This window comes from Macaca fascicularis, chromosome 8 (genome assembly GCF_037993035.2).
Source record: "Macaca fascicularis isolate 582-1 chromosome 8, T2T-MFA8v1.1".
Classification (NCBI taxonomy): domain Eukaryota; kingdom Metazoa; phylum Chordata; class Mammalia; order Primates; family Cercopithecidae; genus Macaca; species Macaca fascicularis.
In genome coordinates this window covers 77,063,988-77,086,685 of record NC_088382.1, presented here as the reverse complement: position 1 = coordinate 77,086,685, position 22,698 = coordinate 77,063,988, and the positions used below count along the sequence as shown (strand labels likewise).

Below are 22,698 nucleotides of genomic sequence, written 5' to 3'. Positions count from 1 at the left end.
AAAGTAAAACACAATAAAGTAAAATATTAACTTCTACAATTCAAGTTAATAAATAAGACTAGGATTACTATATTTAAATAGAGCCTATAAATTTCAAAGTATCTTAGGACATGCTATTACATTCTACTTTAGAAAGCTCCTAAAATATGATAAATTTTACTTAAATTGGTAAATATGAATAAATAAACAACACATATACACATACAATGCAACTGTCAATTACAGTGTTAACCACCTTGTTAATTATTTAAGAACACTGTCAGTGATTCATGATACAAATTTAGGAAGGTAACATCATTTTCTGAGAAAAGTTTTAGCTCTCCCATATTTATTTATTTATTTTGTTTGTTTGTTTGTTTGTTTTTGAGACGGAGTCTCGCTCTGTCGCCCAGGCTGGAGTGCAGTGGCCGGATCTCAGCTCACTGCAAGCTCCGCCTCCCGGGTTCATGCCTTTCTCCTGCCTCAGCCTCCCAAGTAGCTGGGACTATAGGCGCCCGCCACCTCGCCCGGCTAGTTTTTTGTATTTTTTTAGTAGAGATGGGGTTTCACCGTGTTAGCCAGGATGGTCTCGATCTCCTGACCTCGTGATCCGCCTGTCTCGGCCTCCCAAAGTGCTGGGATTACAGGCTTGAGCCACCGCGCCCAGCTAGCTTTCCCATATTTAAGTATGGGGAAATATTTCATTAATAATTATGGTATATGAAAAAAGTAAATGTTTATAGGGTAGAGAAAAATTGAAACCAAAAATAAAAAATTATTATAAACCAAAACTAGAATTGACCAGATGCTGACTTTTAGGAAAGGAAAAAAAAAAAAAGAACAAAGAAAACTTAGAAGAATTAAGGAAAATTAACTGTGCACTTCTCATGATACATTATAATTATTTTTTGTCAAGAACTTCTGATCAAGATTGCACAGTATGTTAAGAATAAATGCTTGGAGCAAGAGATGAAACTCAGTTCCACATTTCTTTAGTCTCAAGCTTTTCACAAATACAGTCATTTCTCCTATCAACCAGTTGATTTATAAACTACTGAATGACTGAAATCCTTTTTTTTTTTTTTTTTTGGTGGAAATAAGGAATCTACAAATCTGAAGTAAATCCAATTTTAAATTCAATTGTTAAAGAGACACATAAGAAAAAACACTTGGAGATGTCAAAGTTGATATAATAACAAAATAAAAATACATAAAATATGATTTATATATTGAAGAAACACTTTAAAGTATTTAACAAGAATTATTCTCACTCAACCTCATGTTTAATCTATTCTTAAATAGTATTTGGGATAGTTTATATGGAAGGAATTTATTTTATTTATGGGATACATAAGAAGATACGATAGTTCTCAAATAGAATGATATTCATTTGTCAGTTCATGTATAAAATTATCACAGGGTATAATTATAAAAGTAATAGATTAAAATATATAAAAAACAAAGAAGCTACCATTATAATATGTTTCTTAAAATTCCAAACTTAAAAAGGTATGCATTACATTCATCCTAAAGGTAAACAAATATCATAAAGGGAAAGGAAGTTCTCATGTACAAAGGAGACATCATCACCAAGAGTTGAAGAGTACTTGCAGTTCCCCAATTGAGTTATTTTAGTTTAGTCAGCCTTTAACTACCTTCATATATAAGCATTTTCAAATATAACATTATAGGATTTGGAGAATTTTCTAAGTATAAACAATTAGATTCAGATTAGAGAAACTATAATTGCCATTTCCAAATTTTAATCAATCAAATTACCTAAATCAGGTAAATATTAAAAGTATTGTGTGAGGACATAACAGCTACAGAATGTAGAAGACAAAGAACTGCAAAAGCTTTGTATCGTAATAGTTAGAACACTAAATGTACAGCATTACCACTGAAAATTTTTTCTAAAATACTTAAAAACTAATCTATTTGGACTAGTAAATAAAGCAGGTCCCAAAAGCTGCTCAAAATGTATTAACACTTGTCAAGTAAACAAGTCAATGACAAATATGAGACCGTAAGGTATTCATTCCTAACTCCAAAACAAGTTAGGTTAAACTATGGCAAGTATCAATGTTATGATAAATACAACAATAAACCCTCATTGTAGCAGTTAAGAAATTATAAATACTGTCACAAAAACATTCAAAGGAACTGAAAACCATCTGAAAATCTGATTGAAAAAACTTATGACTACAGGAATAAACTGTATTTCATCTATTTTAAGGTATCCTTTTTTCACACGTTTTATGTTATTTATTTATTTTTGTTATTGCTGTTGAGACAGAGTCTTACTCTGTCGCCCAGGCTGGAGTGCAGTGGCGTGATCTCCGCTCACTGCAACCTCAGCCTCCCGGGTTCAAGTGATTCTCCTGCCCAGCTTTCTGAGTAGCTGGGATTACAGGTGTGCACCTCCATGCCTGGCTAATTTTTGTATTTTCAGTAGAGATGGGGTTTCACCACGTTGGTCAGGTTGGTCTCCACCTCCTTACCTTGTGATCTGCCCGCCTCGGCCTCCAAAGTGCTGGGATTACAGGCATGAGCCACCAGACCTGGCCACATTTTAATATATGAAGTCAGAATAGCCAATGACCTGGTTTTATGTCAAGTTATTGCAGACAGTTATTTTTCCCCTCATCCAAGAGCACTATGAATTGAGAAAACTCTGAATTCTGGCCTCAAGGTTTCTTTGGACACTACTGGCATTATGAATTTGGACTGTGAACTTGAATCAGTACCAATTTACACTTCAAATTCTCAGGGAAGGCTGTTTGTATCTTTACTCTCCACTCACTGACAAGGTTGGGACGTGGGCGTTCCCTCTGTGTCCCTTTCTGTGGGGACAATTCACATACTTTTACATAATGGGTGTAGCCTTTCAGTTTTCCAACTTTATAACACGGCCGCCACCTTGAGTGTTTTCTTTTTCCCCTCAGTGGGACATAAAATAATGATGCATTTTAAAACTGACAGCAACTTAGAATTAATTATGATAAAACTGCTTCTCCCTACTATAATGATAAAAAGTAACAGCAGCAAATATTAACAATTAATTTGCTATATTAAGCTAATAAAGAAAATAAAAATGAAGTTGTAAATACCTGTCATTTGTATACACTCTCAAAAGTCTTCTATCAAAATCACTTTCATATCTAAACCTCTCATCCATTTCTTCACTTACTTCAGGATCTTGGCCTGGTCTATGATACCGTCTATCAAAAACACGATCCTCATTAAATTTGTGAAATCTTCTATCTGGAATGCCAGCCTTGCTTGCAAACCTCTGATGTTTTAGGTTGGAAATGCCTACTTCTTCATTTGCTTTTTTAATAATTCTTCTATTCCTTACTTCGAGTTCATCATCTAGTCGTCTTTGGTTCAGAAGTTCTTCATATGCCTCTGAAGGAGTTAAGACATCTTTTCTAGGACCCTCTGAATTTTCGCAAGATGTATGTTTTTGTGAAGTTAAATCAGGCTTAACTTGACCAATAGGTTTTTTATTTCTTTGACTCTTGGGCTGTTCAATTAAAAAAGAAAAAAGAAACAAAACTTGATGAGAAACTATCTCTCATAAGGTAATTAAACCCTCAATTTATACTTAGTCTATCATTTTAACTCTGATGTTTGTTTAATCACGCATATATATATATATATATGTTTTTACATGAATGTTCATATAAGCTTTACTTGTAATAGCAAAAGCCAGAAATAACTCAAATGTCCATCAACAGGGGAATGGATAAACAAGCTGATACAGCCATGCAATGGAACATTACTATGCAACAAAACTGAATGAATTATCCATACATTCAACAACACAAATGAACCTCAAAATAATCATACCGAGTGAAAGAAGCCACACCCCCAAAACTAGTATATCCTGTATGATCCATTTATATTAAATGATCAAATGTAAAGTAGTCTAGGGTGATAGAAGTCAGGTCAGGAAGATCTGGAGACAGTGTGGGAATGAGGGGAGGACAGTGAGGACACACAGATTCCAAAAGGTCCCAGAACCATTTTGGGGGATATGGGATAGGCTCGTTATCTTGATTGTGGTTTACATATTCTAAAACCCATCAAATTGTACAGTTTATGAAAAGTTAGTTTATTAAATAAAAATTCTAGGTGGAGGCCAGTGGACTGATTGAGCCTGGGAGTTCAAGACCAGCCTAGGCAACATTAATCGCCCATATATTTTTTTTAGAAAAAAAAACTTGAAGAAAATTTTACCTTTCTGTGGCAGGGCATGGAGGCTCACACCTATGATCCCAGCACTTTAGGAGGCCGAGGCGGGTGGATCACGAGGTCAGGAGTTCAAGACCAGCCTGACCAACATGCTGAAACCCCATCTCTACTAAAAATACAAAAATTAGCCAGTCATGGTGGCAGGCACCTGTAATCCCAGTTACTCCGGAGGCTGAGGCAGGAGAATCACCTGAAGCCAGGAAGCGGAGGTTGCAGTGAGCTGAGATTGTGCCACTGCACTCCAGCCTGGGTGACAGAGCAAGACTCCATCTCAAAAAAAAAAAAAAAGAAAGAAAAGAAAGAAGGACAGGATAAACTAAATGCAAATTCCTATCCTAGGAGATATTACTTCAAAATATTTCAAATTAAATTCTCAACACAAAGGATACAGAAAGTGGTAAATGTTTTGAATGGTTTGGCCCCAGATACATCAATCATCCTTCTTTTTTTTTTTTTTCCAGACCAGGTTTCGCTCTGTCACCCAGGCTGGAGCACAGTGACGCAATCTTGGCTCACTGCAACCTCTGTCTCCCAGGTTCAAGCAATTCTCCTGCCTCAGCCTCCCAAGTAGTTGGGATTACAGGCACCTGCCACCAAGTCCGGCTAATTGATCCTTAAATTTTGAAAAAAAAAAAAAGTATATATATATATATATATAGCTAGGAATTGTCAACATAAAAACTCATTTAAATTTTTAAAAATAAATGAAAATCACTTAACAAAACTGATCTCTAAAATTAAATCTCCCTAATTACATGTTAAAAGTTCTTCAATATGAGATAAAACAACTTTCAAAACTAAACATTTAAATGTCCTGTGTTTGGTTTAATTTGGCTTAATTTTGCAAGTATTTACAAAAAAAAAAAAAAGTAAAATGTCTAAAATAGAAAAACCTTTTCAAGTACAAAATATTCAACATGTGGTAGTACAGATTTACTTCAAAAGCAAAACCTACCTCAGTACTCTTTTCCACCTGCCTGAACTTTTCACTGGATTCTTCCTTACCCCTGAGAAACTGATTGTATTCTTTGTTACGTTCAAGTTTCAACCTTTCCTTAAAATAAAAATCAAAAGGCAGTGTTAACTTCACCTTCAGGAAAAAAAATACCTCAATGTCATATCGGAATGTCAAATCTGAATCATACATATCAGAACTCTTACCCAGAATCAAGCTTTACTAATAATTTCAAGGACAAATGTCACTGAAAAGTATAGGAGAAGTCGGAAGAGGTTTGAGGACACCCATACAGCTCCCCAGGTCTTTTTTGTCACGTAAGAATATGCACAACTACATGCTTTGGTCCATTAACACATGAGGTCTCTAATAGAAGGGAGTTGCTTCGTTCATGAAACATCTCCATTTTACACTCCAATAGTTAACAGAGCTTAGATGACATTTTCCAAAGAGCCATGCCACATAAATCCACAGATTGCAGGTTTGATTCCCAACAGCAATCCTAGACAAACCAGGTGTATTCTGCCAAAAGCATTCAGAGATAAATCTCTCCCACTAGTAAATATGATGATTGTGTTTGCCAAGAGAACTGTCATTAGCATGTTTCCAAAGAGATATGATGGGGTTACCTTCCTTCTTTCCTTCTCAAGGACACCTCCCTCTCCTAATGCCCCAACCCACTCCCTGAAGCACCTGCAGCTAACCATTTCCTTTCCAAGGTTAAAAAGGATCCTTTATATTTTAAACTTAAAAAGGCAAAATTATCATAGATTATAAAACATTATAATGAAATGTTCTGTTAAAGCACAAATATGTAAGATTAGAAAATGTTCTTAAATTTTAACATTTCCCGTGTCACTAAAACAACACAATCTAAAAAAGTATTAAAGAAACTAGGTCAGCCGGGTGCGGTGGCTCACGCCTGTAACATCAGTACTTTGGGAGGCTGAGGCGGGTGGATCACGAGGTCAGGAGTTCGAGACCAGTCTGGCCAACATTGTGAAACCCCACCTCTACTAAAAATACAAAAAATTAGCCAGGCGTGGTGGCAGGCGCCTGTAATCCTGCCTCCAGCTACTCAGGAGGCTGAGGCAGGAGAATCACTTGAACTGGGGAGGCGGAGGTTGCAGTGAGCCAAGACCGTGCCACTGCACTCCAGCCTGGGCTACAGGGCGATACTTTGTCTCAAAAAAAAAAAAAAAGAAAAGAAAAGAAACTAGGTCTGTCTTTTGAAATTTATTAACTGTCAATTTTGTCTTATATACTATTTCATGATCTCTGATATACTCTGGTGAGACTGAGTCACTACGAGAGGTGTACAGTGCTTTATCACTTTCACCATGAAGGAACATGCACGTGTATTAATGGAGTGACAGAATCACACATTCAAAGAACCCTTACCCTCACCCGACATAAAAGCTCACTATAATTTCACATCCACTCATTCCAATAACTGTGTTACATAGCATAAACTTTACAGTCAGAAACCCATGGTGAAAAAAATGAATTCTGAATATTCAGTTAAGTATAACTGAATACAGCAACAGAATCAACATATTAAAGAAATATACAATTATATGGTTACAAATGTGTTCAAGAAAATTTTTTTAAACAGCATAAACATGATTCCATGGATTTTTGAAAAAGAAATATATTCAAGTATGGAGAAATGATGTGATCTTCCATTTGCATTTAAATCAGCAGTATGTTCTTTTATGATTTTGATGCCTGGGAAAACTGCTACCCACAATAACTACTCCTATCCACCTACCTTAGCAGATAACCTCTCACCAATAGGAAGAGAAACTCCCAAAGTAGATGGATCTGTTTCACTCGTAGATAGAAAATTTGTCTGTATATATACACATTAAAAAAATATATTACCTAATTGCCTTTATAAAATATGTTGCATAAATGTGTCTTTGCATTCTATATTCTAACCTAGTATTACATTATGCAAAGCAAACGAATGAAATGGAATGAAGACAGAAACTACAAATCTATATAGACCATACCAAAAGCATTTGGAAAAAAGAGAATTTTCTTCCAATCAACAACTTCCTGAAAGGGAAAATCAGGCCTTAATTTTCATTTGCAATATATATATGTCTATTGATTCAAGATGATTAGAAGCATGAAGAAAAACTTTCCCAATTTATATTCGTCTTCTAAGCACATACTCTTCATTATCAGTGCTCTACTGTCTTTTTGTTCTCAAGGCAAATTTAAACTTCCTCACAAATACCTTAATGCATGCCACAACAGTTTTTTTCTATTTTTCCTATAATTATGTGAGTGAATATCTACTGAAATGCCAATAGATATAAATTATGAATGTTGTTTATGTGTTCCTCCAATCTTGTTCATTAAGCATTTAAGTAACGCAGTGTAGTAGAGGCAGCATTAGACTAGCAGTCAAAAGACCTAGGATCTATGACTAGCCCAAGCATTTATTAGTTGTGTAACACTGAGGAAGTCACTTAACTTCTCTGACAGACACTTTCTTCTGTAAAATGAGAATAGTACCTGTTCTGCCTACCTACCAAAGCTGGTATAAGGATGAAGGAGGATAAAAAATATAAAATCCCTTTGAAAGCTATAAAGCAAATACAAAGGACTGGTTAAAAAAAAAAAAAAATACACATGATCCCCAACTGGTAAAAAAAAAATACATATGATCTCCAACTTTCTGGTACTGTTACTTAGTAGTCAAATAATTTGGAATAATGTACTTCACTTCACTTCAGTTTCCTTGTCTATAAAACAGAAATAATGTCATCTACACATCACTAGGTTATAAGGATTAAATCAATCAATAATTGTCAATCTGCCTAATTCCATGCCTTTTACTTATTCACTAAACAAGCAATTAGCAACCATCTAATACTATGCAGGTACTATTTTCAGGTGGTAGGGATACAAATATGTTTTCCCTATATTCAAGGGATTTACAATTCAGTTGCAGAAACAGATATGTAAGCAAATAACCACAAAACAATGTATTAACTACTACAATAGCGTTGTATTCAAAACATTATGGAAAGAGAGTAATTAGCAAAACTCAGTGATTAATAAAGTTTCATTAAATCTGGCCAGGCAGGGTGGCTCATGCCTGTAATCCTAGCAGGTTGGGAGGTCGAGACAGGTGGATCACTTGAGCTCAGGAGTTCAGACCAGCCTGGGCAACAGGGCGAAACCCCGTCTCCACTAAAAACACAAAAAAGTAGCCGGGCTTGGGGCCGCGCGCCTGTAGTCCCAGCTACTTGGGAGGCTGAGGCAGGAGAATCCCCTGAACCTGAGAAGTGGAGGTTTCAGTGAGCCAAGATCAGCACCACTGCACTCTAACCTGGGTGATAGAGTGAGACTCTGTCTCAAAAATAAATAAAGTGTCATTAAATCTGAATTTACAAATGAGTTGTGCTACAAAAGCTAATTTGAAAGTTGGCTGTATGGAACTCTAAACTTATCTGACAAAGAAAAAATAAGACACATGACCAGATCCCTGAGTGATTTTACCTCCTATATACTGAAGTACATTATACACCTAATTATTCTGTAGAGTTATAAATGCATGAAAAACCCATTCACAGTTCCAACCAGGAAGATAGATTTAACATCCTCACTCCTTCATTGGGCAATTTCCCATTCCAAACATGGGTCAAGAATGATGTTCGAAATTTTCAATAAAATGAAAAGAATAAACAATAACAACAACATAGGCTGGGAGTGGTGGCTCATGTCTGTAATCCCAGCACTTTGGGAGGCCAAGGCAGAAGGGACACTTGAGCCCAAGAGTTCGAGATCAGTTTGGGTATTTAAAAAAAAAAAAAAAAAACTTTTTTTTTTATTATTATACTGTCTCTATCAAAAAAAATTTTTTTAATTCTTAAAAAAAGAACAACATAGTGAGTTTTTTCAAAAAGCTAAATTTTAATCATTCATTCATTCACTCATTCATTCAATAAATACTGAGTGCCTACCATGTGCCCAAACTCTCTGATGCATTTGGGACTGAAAAAAACAAATAAAGATTCCTGCCCTCCAAAAGCATACATTCAAGCTGGGGAAAATGAAAAAGAAATAATAAACATAATGAAGAGTAATTATACAGCATACTAGAAGGTAATAATTACTGTAACAAAAAGGAAATTAAAAGGACAGGCTACAGATAGTGCAGGTTTATCAGGCATGAGGGTGGGAAGAACAAAAATCAAGAATTCTCTTTTGGACATGGTCTACATAAGATAATAGGTAGATTTCAAAGTGAAAATGTGAATTATGCAGCCAGCTAGAAAAGTCTGAAGTTCAGGATGGAGGTCTGGGCTGGAGATATTAATTAACTGACTCAATTTAAAAACTGTTCCCGTGAGAACATGTCTTTTCTGTGTTTAGACGGTCAAGCATCTTTTAGCCTAAAAACAGGAAATCATCTCTGGGCAGGAAGGGCTCAGGAAAAAAAAAAAATTAATTAAAACAGGAAAAAAGATGGTAGTTGTTTGTTTTAATAACTCTTCTTGGCAAAATTAAAAGATTTGATTTGATTTTCTTTTTTTAACTCAAATATCCATGCAATCCAAGTCTGGAAGCCACAAGAGATATGAGTGGGACTTGGAAACCATACATATTTCAGGGGGTCCAGGAAGCTACAGCCAGCTCCCTATATTCTGTGTAGTTTTATTTTTCTCTTGCTTTCCCTTCCATTCCCACCTTCTCAAACGTGAACAAAAGACTCTCTCTAATTTTAAGGAAATACTGCTCCTCTACAAGACTATATTCTTTTTTCTTTTTTTTTTTTTGAGATGGAGTCTCACTCTGTCGCCCAGGCTGGAGTGCGGTGGCCTGATCTCGGCTCACTGCAAGCTCCGCCTCCGGGGTTCATGCCATTCTCCTGCCTTAGCCTTCCGAGTAACTGGGACTATAGGCACCTGCCACTACTACAGGCGCCTGCCACTACTACAGGCGCCTGCCACCACGCCAGGCTAATTTTTTTGTATTTTTAGTAGAGACGGGGTTTCACCGTGTTAGCCAGGATGGTCTCGATCTCCTGACCTCGTGATCCGCCCACCTCTGCCTCCCAAAGTGCTGGGATTACACGCGTGAGCCACCATGCCTGGCCGACTATATTCTTAATAATCTAAAAAACTGGCCAGGTGCGGTGGCTCATGCCTGTAATCCTAGCACTTTAGGAGGCTGAAATGGGCAGATCACAAGGTCAGGAGTTTGAGACCAGACTGGCCAATAAGGTGAAACCCCAGCTCTACTAAAAACACAAAAAAATTAGCTGGGCGTGGTGGTGGACGCCTGTAGTCCAGCTACTTGGGAAGCTGAGGCAGAAGAATCGCTTGAACTCGGGAGGTGGAGATTGCAGTGAGCCAAGATCGTACCACTGCACTCCAGCCTGGGCGACAGAGCAAGACTGTCTCAGAAAACACACACACACACACACACACACAAATAAAAAAATCTAAAAAAACACTCCTTCACATCCCTTTGAATTTAAAGATTTCTACTTTCATGAAGGCAATTTCTTCTTATGTCCCCCACCACTATCTTTTTAAAAAATCTTACCTAGGGAGTAATGCAAAACCTACAAGAGAAAATAGTAAATATCTGATACCAGAAGAAAACTCCACCTAAGAAGAAGAGGTAGCGAAGGGGAAGATAATGAGGTATAAGCCCAGGGAGTCAGGCTGGAACATGAAAGACATGTGCCATGCTAAGGAATTTGAATTTTTATCCTGGAGTGAAAATTAGCACAAGGAAATCAGTTAAGTTGAGCAGCAATTTAAGACAATAAGATGACAGTCTCTACATGCAGAACTGTCTTAAAACACAGTTACCATGCTCTTCACAGGCTATTTAAGAAAGTATGATGCTTATCACTACCTATCACATATAACCAGTTAAAAATCCACCGCCTTCTAATTTGATCCTATCCTGTACACATCGTTATTCCTTACTACTCTCAAAAAGAATGATACTCTGACCCACTCAGGCTGGTAAAGCTAATATGCCTCATTCATACAAAGCTAAAGTCTACCCTCTGGGTCCCCCTTTACTCTATGCTCTCCATCTGAAAAGCTTTCTCACTTTGATTCTCTCTCTAGATCATCCAAATCTAGATTGCCTCACAAAATAGAAATTCCCACTATGAGGACTTTCTTGATCATTATATCCTCCTTGTAGTTACCACTTTCTGAATTGTATGAATGCTATCTCTACAACTAAATTCTAAGCCTCTTGAAGACAGGATGCATACCTGATACATCTTCATAATAAGTGTTTAAAATACGTTAGTTGAATGGTGAATCCGTGAGATTCTTTTTAAAACCAGTTTTGTAAAACCATAAACTGTTTCTCTTTGTTTTCTAATATAAATGGACAAATGTAATTTACAGATTTTGTTGCAAAAACAGAGTAATCCAAATTCTGACAACATGTAGTTCAAATATCTTAGATATTCTACTACTCTATTAATCTTACTGTGATTAGCATAATTTAAGAAACGAAAAATTGCATGCTAAAAACAGACTTAACTGCAGAATATTCAAAAAGAATGCATAAGAAAGCAATAAACAAACGCAAAGCAGGAATCAAAAGTAATGACTATATTAACAGAAAATTATAATGTGTACGCTGTCATCTGCTAAAAGCAAGAATACAAAGTGGTGCCATTCAAACATCTCAAAATCACAAATGAACCCATTTTCCTAATTGGTTTGAATCTCATAAATGCAAACAATTGCAAGCTACTAGATCATAAAAAAAAAAAGAGAGAAAGCAAAAACTGAAGGAGGACATTTTGCAGACAACCCTACCTTTCTTTTCCCTTGTGTAATGCCCTAAAGTCAAGGGAAACAAACCATTGACAACGTGTATTCAGTCAAAGTTCATTCTCTCCGTGTGTAAATCAGAATAAATAAGAGACAGTTTGTACATTTGGAACAAACATAAAGCAGTAAAAAATTAAAGAATATCTTGAGATCACAACAAACATCATGATTGTTTATAATAATTTTATAACCTAAATTTAAAACTTACAATAAAGCTTTACGTCGGCCATTATATAATTTAACAAAAACACTAAAGAGTTCTACTAAGTAAAACATGATATCATAAAACAAAAGCTTTAGTGGCTAAATAATTAAATGTAATTGTATAAGCTTGGCTCATAGGAAAACAATTAGCAACTAGAACTCCACATGTCATTTTAATACATAGTTGGGGGGTGTAGAAGAGAGGGAAACCATGATTGAACTACTTCAAACCATGACAACTTTACAGAAAACATGAAAAACCATAATTAACGATCTCACTTAAAATTAGAATCCACTGCCTTAGTCAAAAGGTCAAAAGTCTGTATTAATCTATGGCGCCAGTTCTCAGCAATATTTTTTCTCTATCAATGTCATATATGCCACTTAACTTTAACTATACTACTACTTTGCTAGTACCACTGAAAACCTAAACATTAACACATATGACTAATACCTTATGAAAACAAATTTAGGAGCTGAATTCTGAAACATTAAACCCAACTCATTAATAGAACTCGTTACCTGAGTAAGATAACGTCTGTAATCTTGCCGCAATTCTTCTTTTAATTTATGTTTCTTCCGTTCATAGTCGTCCCCAAGTGGTAAACTTAATCCATAATCAATTCCTAGAAAAAAAACAACTTCTTAATATAATTCATTTTCAAACCAGTCTCAAAGTTCTACTTCCTGTAACAAAGCACAGTAAGAAGGAACACAATTATGCTGATTCGGAGACTAGGATTAGGGTAAGTTTTTTACTAAAATGTCTCAATAGATAATACATTCACATAATCAAAAATATTATCAAAAATATCATTCTCATCCATGAGCCCTAGCCACCCTGTTCTCCTGTCCAGAACAACAAACATTTTTATTTCTTGTCTCCATGCAGAGAGTTTTTTAATGCATCTATAAACAGATACTTTAATATTATCATATACATATTTATATGCATGTGTGCATTACATTTACTTTTTCCCCCATTAAGATAAGTAGTCCAGCATTGTTTGGCATCTTGCTTTCTCAAGAACAGCAAAATTAAAGCAAAGCTAATTATCTTTACTTCTTCACTTAATTATATACTAATTTCTATAAAAATAAATACCAACAACAATTTTAATGCATCATTTTCAGTCTAAGAAAACCAGTAACATGATTTTCTTAGCATATAAGAATATCGTTAATATAACATGTTTCTGAGAAAAAATTATTAGGGCCATGTGTTGCTTAGGATGACATTTCTTTTTTTTTTTTAGTTTTCTACCAAAGAGCATTCAGATAGGATGAAATTCCTAAAAACTTCTGAAGTTAAACCACTTCTAATTTCACAAAAATGGATATTAATTTTTATTGTGGTAAAATATATATAAAACCTACCATTTTAATCATTTCAAGCATACAATCCAGTGGCATTAAGTACATTCACAATGTTGTACAATCATCACCACTATCCATTTCCAGAATTTTTTCATCATCCCAAACAGAAACTCCATAAATGCATGTTAATTTTTGAAGAAAAATTTTGAATTTGAGTAGTGTTTCCTTACACAAAATTTAAAAATCAAATTACACTTAGGGATGATGATGATGATGACTGTACAACTTGTAAATATACTAAAAACCATTGAATTGTAGACTTTAAATAGGTACATGTTATGGTGTATAAATTATATCTCAAGAAAGCTATCAAAAATCAAATTATATACTTTTCAAATCTTCAATAATAAAATACTATATCAAGAAGCATAGACATTAGATGAGTATTTAGATTTCTGAAGCTTCATTCCTTTTTTAGTTCCACTATACACATAATACTATAGCATTAAAAAATTATCATTTCTAAACAAAATAAAACTTGTCTTTTTTTTTTTTTTTTTGAAACAGGGTCTTGCTCTGTCACCCAGGCTTGAGTACAGTGGCGTGATCATGGCACAATGCAGCCTCAACCTCCTGGCCTCAAGCAATCCTTCCATCTCAGCCTCCTGAGTAGCCAAGACTACAGGCATGAGCCACCACACTCGGCCAAAACTTTCCTTAAAGATTCAGCTATGAGCACTACAGATGAAATAAAATTTGACTGTAGCTTATAAACTGATATAAAAAATCACCATTTGTGCCTTATTTCTCACAATGTAGCTGAATGATGGGAACTTTTCAAAAATGTGTCATATCACTGCTTTACTACATCACTGAAACATTTCAGGCAGGGAAAAGACCAGCGTAATATAAACATAAGCGGATGTTTATGGATTCTTACAGAATACTAAAATCCACTTACCGCTATCAACACTGGAATTCTCTTTATAAACATTTCTGGCCTATTTAACTCCTTGATAATAGAGCGTATAACAGAGGATTCCTTAGGGACACCTCTTACACATGCTTCTAACTCTCTTCCAAAAGAAACTAAAGCATTCCATATGCTGGGAATTTTAAATCATCCTAGAAAGGAACTGTTTCCTCTTGAAGGAATCTAAACCTTTTTTTAAAGATACAGAATTTAAGCCTAAGGAGAGAAAGTTTCGATTCTCATGTTCAGAATGGAACATCATATATAAAACTAAACTATAAAATCTATAAAGGCAAGGTCCACACACTATTCAATTTTATAATGCTGGCACATAACTTTAACCCAAGAAAATGTTCATCGAATAAATCTGCAAATGAATATATGCATGAGTGCCTGAGCCAGAGAAAGAAATGAGAAAAGGTGAGGGGGAACAATATACTATACTTAATATTCCATTTCTCCTGTTAGCGGTCTGACTGCACAGAGAGAGTTAGTTACCAAAGTTACATATCACTAGTCACACAGGGTCACAATGGATGTTCTATTATGCCAAGGAGAAAAAGACAACAATGCTGCCAGGATGATGCCAACACACTGCCTTCCCATCCAGGAACAAGCAATTTACAAATTTACAAAAAGCATATGTTTAAGGTGGCTTTTACTGCTGTTTTTCAATTCTACTGGGTGGGTTTATGTGGAAGAATGGAAAGAAAAACATAATTCATTTTCATTTAAATTATTACTCATATATATATATATATATATATATATATATATATTTTGAGAAGAAGTCTCGCTCTGTTGCCCAGGTTGGAGTGCAGTGGCGCAATCTTGGCTCACTGCAACCTCCGCCTCCCGGGTTCAAGTGATTCTCCTGCTTCAGCCTCTCAAGTAGCTGGGATTACAGGCACCTGCCACCCCTGGCTAATTTCCATATTTTTAGTGGAGACAGGGTTTCACCATATTGGCCAGGCTGGTCTCAAACTCCTGACCTCATGATCCGCCCACCTCGGCCTCTCAAAGTGCTGGGATTACAGGCATCAGCCACTGCGCCCAGCCTATTATTCATATTAAGTTAAAGTTTTATTTACTAACAGTATTTGCTTTTCACTATTAATTCAAATAGTATTATAAAATTGTCTTAACAATTTTATATAATAAAATATATATAAATATATAATCTCTTCTAAGTTATTTATAACTTTATTAATTTAATGTTTAGTCAACAGAAAACACTAACTTTTTCATTCTTATTTTTGTCATCTTGTACCATTTTATGGCGTTAGAGCTAAGTCACAGATATAAAATTAGGAACTGTATAGAACAATGTAAATATCCTATTCTTTTAAACCATGCATTAACAGTAACATCTCAATTGACGTAATGAGCTAAGGAACACGGTGAGGCTTACTTATTGGGCTGTTGTCTTCTGGTGGATCTAGTAGCAAGTAAAGCATTCGTGTCACTTTAGGGTCATTTGAAGTGATGTCACTTCATCAAGTATAACATCAATGACCCTAAGATAGTTAACATTATACTTCAGAACTATAGTAATTAGAAGTAATTGGTTTCTATAGCAGTTATGGCTTACATAAAATACTTAAGACTAAAGTATATAACTTCTTTAAAATTAACTTACCTTCTAACAGGGCATTCATCATAATTACTCTATGAAACAGATTACCATGGAACTTTTACTTTCTTTTCATTATTATACTATCATAAAAAGCATTATGTAAAAATAATCGAAAGACAAATTATAGGACATAATAATAGGCCTTTACATAATGGGTGACTTACAAGGAGATGTGACTAATTGAGGAGACACTGCACTCTTAAATTACAGCTATAAAGGTATTACTACAAGGACCCATTTGACTCATACAAAATGAATAAAAACTGTGGAAGAGTATCTGTGATTTAGTTTACAACAGGATAAACCTAAGACAAAGAGGACTGATAATTAAAACTATAAGCCTGGGTGCTGTGGGTCACACCTGTAATCCCAGCACCTTGGGAGGCCGAGGTGGGTGGATTACTTGAGGTAAGGAGTTCGAGACCAGCCTGACCAAGATAGTGAAACCCCGTCTCTATGAAAAGCACAAAAAAAGTAGCTGGGTGTGGTGGCAGGCACCTGTAATCCCAGCTACTCAGGAGGCTGAGGCAGGAGAATCACTTGAACCCAGGAGGCAGAGGTTGCAGTGAGCCGAGACAGCACCACTGCACTCCAGGCTGGGCAACAGAGCGAGACTCCGTCTCAAAACAAGTAATTAAAACTATAATTAGACAGATGCAGTGGCACAAACCTATAGTCTCAACTACTTAGGAGCCAGAGAAGGGAGGATCGTTTGAACCCAAGAGTTCAAAACCAGCCTGGGCAACATAGCAAGACTCTATCTTTACAAAAAATTTAAAAATTAGTCGGGCATGGTGGCCTGAGCCTATAGTCCTAGCTAGTCGAGAGGCTGAGGCAGGAAGATCCCCAGAGCCCAGGAGTTTTAAGCTACAGTAAGCTATTATGGTGCCACTGCACACCAGCCTGGATGACAGAGCAAGATCCTCTCCCTTAAAAAAACTGGGTGGTGGGGGGAACTATATGTTTTAGGACCTTCACAAATTTGTATCATTTTAAAAAGATTAATGGGAGCATTTAAAAGATTAATGTAAGTATTTCTCAACAATATTGATTATTGTTAATAACAGTAATGGTTGTTAAACAATAAGTTAGTAAGAATTTCTTTTAATGAAATAAACACAAATATTATGCCTAGAAACAGTTTAGGGAGATAAAAGATCTTTTATAGATCACTTTTAGGTGACTTTCTCTTAATATTACTAGTATGTAAGTTATTCTGACAAACTCCTTATTAAAGACATTGTTTCATTAGCTTATATGAACTAAATCATGTACATCCTACATGTAATAAAAAAACTGGACTGTTACTTTCTCTTGGCTTGGAAAAGAAAAAAGAAAAAAAAGTAAATGGCCTTTGCCTCTATTTCCTGGGAAGTAACCTCTAAATCCTTAAAATTTTCCACACAATGGGAAGGTCTTTATTATTCACGGTGGGCACCTTGGACCACACCTAATAGTTTACACTAACAAGGTAAATCATTGTGAGCCCCTAGTGGGTTTGACCTTAAAATTTACCCGATGATGGGAACATCTTTATTATTCACAGTGGGTACCCTGGACCACACCTAACAGTTTATACTAACAAAGTCAATCATTGTGAACCCCCAGAGAGTTTACACTACAGAGATGACAAAAACGGGAGCTGGTCATGCCAGAAAAACCAACCATGTGATTTGAGGGTTGGGCCTTTGTGCCAGGTGACATCAGCCAGGCGCAAGGGGAATGAATGTAGCAGGGCTGGAGATCAAGCCAAGAAGCAATGATTCAACCAATCATTCCTACATAAGGAAAATCCAGTAAAAACTCTGGACACTCAGGCTCAGGTGAGGCTGGTTGGCAATATGCTGTATCCTGTCACATACTGATGTGCCAGGAGGGTAATGCCTCCCTGAGACTAACAGATACTTCATGTTTGGACCCTCCCAGACCTTACCCTATTTGTCTCTCCCTTTGGCTAGTTCTGATTTGTATACTTATGCTATAAAACTGTGACCATTAAATATAGCACTTTCTTGAGTTCTGTGAGTCATTCTTATGAATTATTGAACTTGAGGGGATGGGGGAAACCCCCAAATTTATAGCCAGATGGTCAGACCTGAGGGTGTCCTGGTGACCCTTGGATTTGCAACTGGAGTCTAAAGTGAAGGCAGTCTTGTGGAGGCCTATGCCCTTAACCTGTGAAGTCTGGTCCAAGTCACTGTAATGCTACCTCGAATCCTTTTATGAAAGGTATAAATAGTGGTAGAAAGAATCACATGGAATTAACCATGAATATCATCAGTATCTAACAGAAAAGAATTTATAAAATCATAGTGTTGTATGATAGTTGTACTATGAGCTATCAAAGATTGTTTTCATTGGATAAAATGAGTATGTCCAGTTTATATATCACTGATTACTACACTATGCTTAATTACTTATTCAAACTATGATATTACAGTGCTTTAAGTCAATACCTCATTTCCAAATTTGACCTACATTAGACCTGTTTTTTATAATTCCTAAATGAGACCACTTAAGGAAAACCCTTAGTTGCCAAATAATTTTACATTTTTCCCAGTGTGAGAAACTATGTATTTGACTGAATTTTAAAGCCACAATTAATCAAGCAGGAGGTCAGTAACTAAAGCTTATGCGGTATAAAATTAGTCAAATTATATACTGTTCTTTAATAAAATTCCATGTGCATCAAAAATTATTAATTATGGTTTCAGATGGCAATGGAAGAAGCATTCCATGAAAATCAAAGTCAACACACCAAAGAGAATTGGTTTTATTTTTGCAATGGGGACATTAACTCGTTGGTTTAAAACATCTTTTCCAAGCAGTAAGTGCTGCACACTGTGCTAGGCAGTGGAAATACAATAGGAGGCAAGTTAGCATGTCACTGTGGTACAAAAGAGAAGCTGAATGAGTTCAAAACTACTCTTCAAAAGGAAAACCAATCCTCTAGAAGCACATGACAGGATTGACCAACCCAATCTAGCAGAAATAATAAGATGGAACATTTATCATACAAGAAAAAAAGAAGTTTGACGCAGAGACTAATATGATCAGATTTGTTTTATGCAAATATATAAAAAACACACAGCAATTTGGTAGAGGGGGCTAGACTGTAAAACAAAACAACCACCAAAAACACTAGGAAGCTTTTACAAAAATCTTACAGACAACAGAGGCCTGCATAAAAGAAAGTCAGTGGGATTACAGTCAAGTGACCTTATTTGAGATTTACACATCAGAATCAACTAGACTTGTGTAACTGCTTGATATAGGAGACAGGAGATGACAGGAATCAAGGATGACTAGGCAGCCAGCTCAGTGAGATGGGGAGCACTTGAAAGTTTGACATGAGTATAAGTTAATTTTGCAAATTTTGATTTTGAGCCCATGCCATACATGACCATACAAGTACAGATGTCCAATAGAAAATCAGACATATGGATCAAGTTCACAATAGAACCTAGGACTGGGATAAAGATTCAGAAGTCATGAACACACTAATAGTAAATAAAGCCGTGTGAGCGGATATGGACACTCGGGGAGTGTGTAAGATGAGAAGTCGGCCTAGGTCAGAGGCCCAAGTAACACCAATTAATGAAAAGGCAAAGGTCACCATCTTTTAGTTATACTTTTAACTCTCCATCATATGTGAATGTAATGATCAAAGAATAATTCCTAAGACAATTCAAAAACCTACATTTTTTTTTTTTTAATTGAGATGGAGTCTCTCTGTCGCCCAGGCTGGAATGCAGGGGCACAATCTTAGCTCACAGCAACCTCCACCTCCTAGGTTCAAGTGATCCTCCCACCTCGGCCTCCCAAGTAGCTAGGATTATAGGCTTGCGCCACCATGCTGGGCTAATTTTTTTGTATTTTTAGTAGAGACGGGGTTTCACCATGTTGGCCAGGCTGGTCTTGAACTCCTGACCTCAAGTGATCTGCTGGCCTTGGCCTCCCAAAGTGTTGGGATTACATGAGCCACCATGCCCAGCCCGAAAAACTACTTTTAAAAAGATGGAAGGCCAGGCACAAGTGGCTCACACCTGTAATTCCAGAACTTTGGGAGGCCGAGGCAGGTGGATGGCTTGAGCTAGGGAGTTCGAGACCAGCCTGGCAACACAGCAAAATGCTACCTCTACAGAAAATATGTGTATATATAAAAAAGTCAGCCAGCATGGTAGTGCTCACCTGTAGTCTCAGCTACTTGGAGGCTGAGGAGGGAGGATGAATCACTTAAGCCTGGAAAGTGGAGGTTGCAGTGAGCCAAGATTATGCCACTGCACTCCAGCCTGGGTGACAGAGTAAGACCCTGTCTCACCAAAAAAAAAAAAAAAAAAAAAAAGATGTAAAGGAGAAAAAGAAATTAATATTTATTGTGTACCAATTATGTGCCAGCCATCTTTTCACATATTTAACTTTCACCCATAACGACTTTTTGAGATAGATGTCATAAGGAAACAAAGTTTAGCTCCTGAGAGGTCATAAAGGTGCCACAGCCCAATCCAAAGCAAGCTGTAACCCTAGAATTTAAAACGGATTCTGATGAACCTTAGCGACCTTAGTGCTTGAGATAACCTACTATTAAACTTTTTAAAAATTATCTCTTGGAATAATTAAAATTTAGATTCATAAAAACGTAGCACTGGAAGATAATCAAACTTATTTCACAGAAAAAAAAATTAAGAGCCTTAGAGATTAAAAAATTTTACCAATATATAATACTTTAGTTCACTCATGTTACATATTAATAATTTATAAGAGATTCAAAATGGAAAGTTATCCGTATATCTGATATTAAAAGTAGGGCACTCACTTTGAGCTATTTGTCTAATGGAGAGACAAAGCTTACTAACCATTCAGTTTCTTGGCTGGCATCCCCTTGTATCCACTGGCACACAAAAACAATTTAGGAGTATACCTACAGACATGAAAAGCTGTCCATTTGAGAACAATGCTTTATCCAAATGAACTTATCATAGTTGACTTTCTTTTTGTGAAAAAGTTTGTCATCATCAATAAATCACAAAATGCACACTAAAAATATTCATACAGATACAGATCAGGCACAGTGGCTCACGCCTGTAACCCCAGCACTTTGGGAGGCCGAGGTGGGTGGGCAGATCACCTGAGGTCAGGAGTTCGAGACCAGCCTGGCCAACATGGCGAAACCCTGTCTCTACCAAAAATATAAAAAATTAGCTGAGTGTGGTGGCATGCACCTGTAATCTCAGCTACTTGAGAGGCTGAGACAGGAGAATCGCCTGAACCTGGGAGGAGGTAGAGGTCGCAGTGAGCCGAGATCATGCCACTGCACTCCAGCCTGGGCAACAGGGCCAGACTCAGCCTTGGGGGGGGAAAAAAAAAATATATATATATATATATATATATATTCATACAGACTGGGCACAGTGGCTCAGGCCTATAATCGTAGTACTTTGGGAGGCCGAGGCAGGAGGATTGCTTGAACCCAGGGGTTCAAGGTAATACTGAACTATGATCATGCCACTGCACTCCAGCCTGGGTGAGAGAGACCCTGTATTTAATAAATAAACAAAAATTTTTACGTATTCATACATTTTCTTTTTTTAAAATGTATACCTATCAACAAGCCAAAATGTGGTAAAAAGTTTCCAAATATTTTCATACCATACCATAATCAAAGCATTAGTATGGCTACAGTATTAACTTCTTTACAACTCCAACATGATCATCAATAATTAAAACAGTCTTTCACCAAACAGCATTTTGTACCCTTTAAGCATATTTAATTTTTAAATGAGCAAGTTCACCATTTTCAGTCAACAAATAAAAGTTTCTCTTCTCTCTCTCTCCCTCGTACTCACACACACACACACACAAATTCCTTTCAAAGTTTTCAATTTTTAAAGTTATGTTATATACAACTACTTCTATAAGTTCCACAAATCATAACTAATGCAGTATCACATAAAACAAGTACAAAGTTTTCAGTATGAGTTATATTTCATATGTAGACCATATTGACTTATATAAGATTCCAGAAAGAAAAATTACTAGGATTCCAAATAAATCTTTTTTTCTGATAAGACAAACCTCTTTCAGAAGAGCCCACTAAGAATATCTTAAAAGAAGTTTAGCACATCTAATGACATACCTAAGGAACCCCTGGTCTGTTGACTATTTGGTGGTATGTTTTCTTTAGCCATAGAGATCAGTATCTTACTGTTTTCAGAAAGCTTCTCTGACAACTTGTCCTGAAAGAGACATAAAGTTTACAAAATCAAAGGGGAAAAAAAAAACCATGAAATATACAACCCACCTCAAATTTTAATTAAACAGCTTGATGAAATTACACAGTACATCATAAAAGAAACTAAGTGTAAGGTTTGAAGAATTAACCAAAGGTATTTGATTTTATAACAGATATTCTAATATTTAACTCATTCACTTACCAACAAATATTTACTGAGTTCCTATTAAGTGCCAAACATTTTGTCAAGCGTTGAAAGTATGTAAGTTTTAAAAAATACAAGAATTTCTGCCATCATGAAGCTTATAAACT

General features: G+C 36.1%; 1 protein-coding gene across 50 annotated transcripts in view; it reads right to left on the bottom strand.

Moving 5' to 3' along the window:
- Positions 1-22,698, bottom strand: part of CSPP1 (centrosome and spindle pole associated protein 1) — a 130,516-nt gene that overhangs the window by 95,160 nt on the left and 12,658 nt on the right. For 17 of the 50 annotated variants that reach the window (XR_012416455.1, XR_012416458.1, XR_012416457.1 and 14 more), the window contains 6 exons: positions 22,291-22,390; positions 12,751-12,854; positions 12,010-12,033; positions 6,963-7,043; positions 5,192-5,290; positions 3,090-3,505 (listed from right to left, as the gene is read on the bottom strand). Coding sequence is in view for 37 of the 50 variants with exons in the window: in XM_045399117.3 (XP_045255052.2) it covers positions 3,090-3,505; positions 5,192-5,290; positions 6,963-7,043; positions 12,010-12,033; positions 12,751-12,854; positions 22,291-22,390 (824 nt within the window). In the remaining 13 variants the exon portion in view is untranslated. The remainder of the gene's footprint in view (positions 1-3,089; positions 3,506-5,191; positions 5,291-6,962; positions 7,044-12,009; positions 12,034-12,750; positions 12,855-22,290; positions 22,391-22,698) is intronic. The other 33 variants (XM_073998910.1, XM_073998919.1, XM_073998930.1 and 30 more) reach the window with 4 other exon arrangements.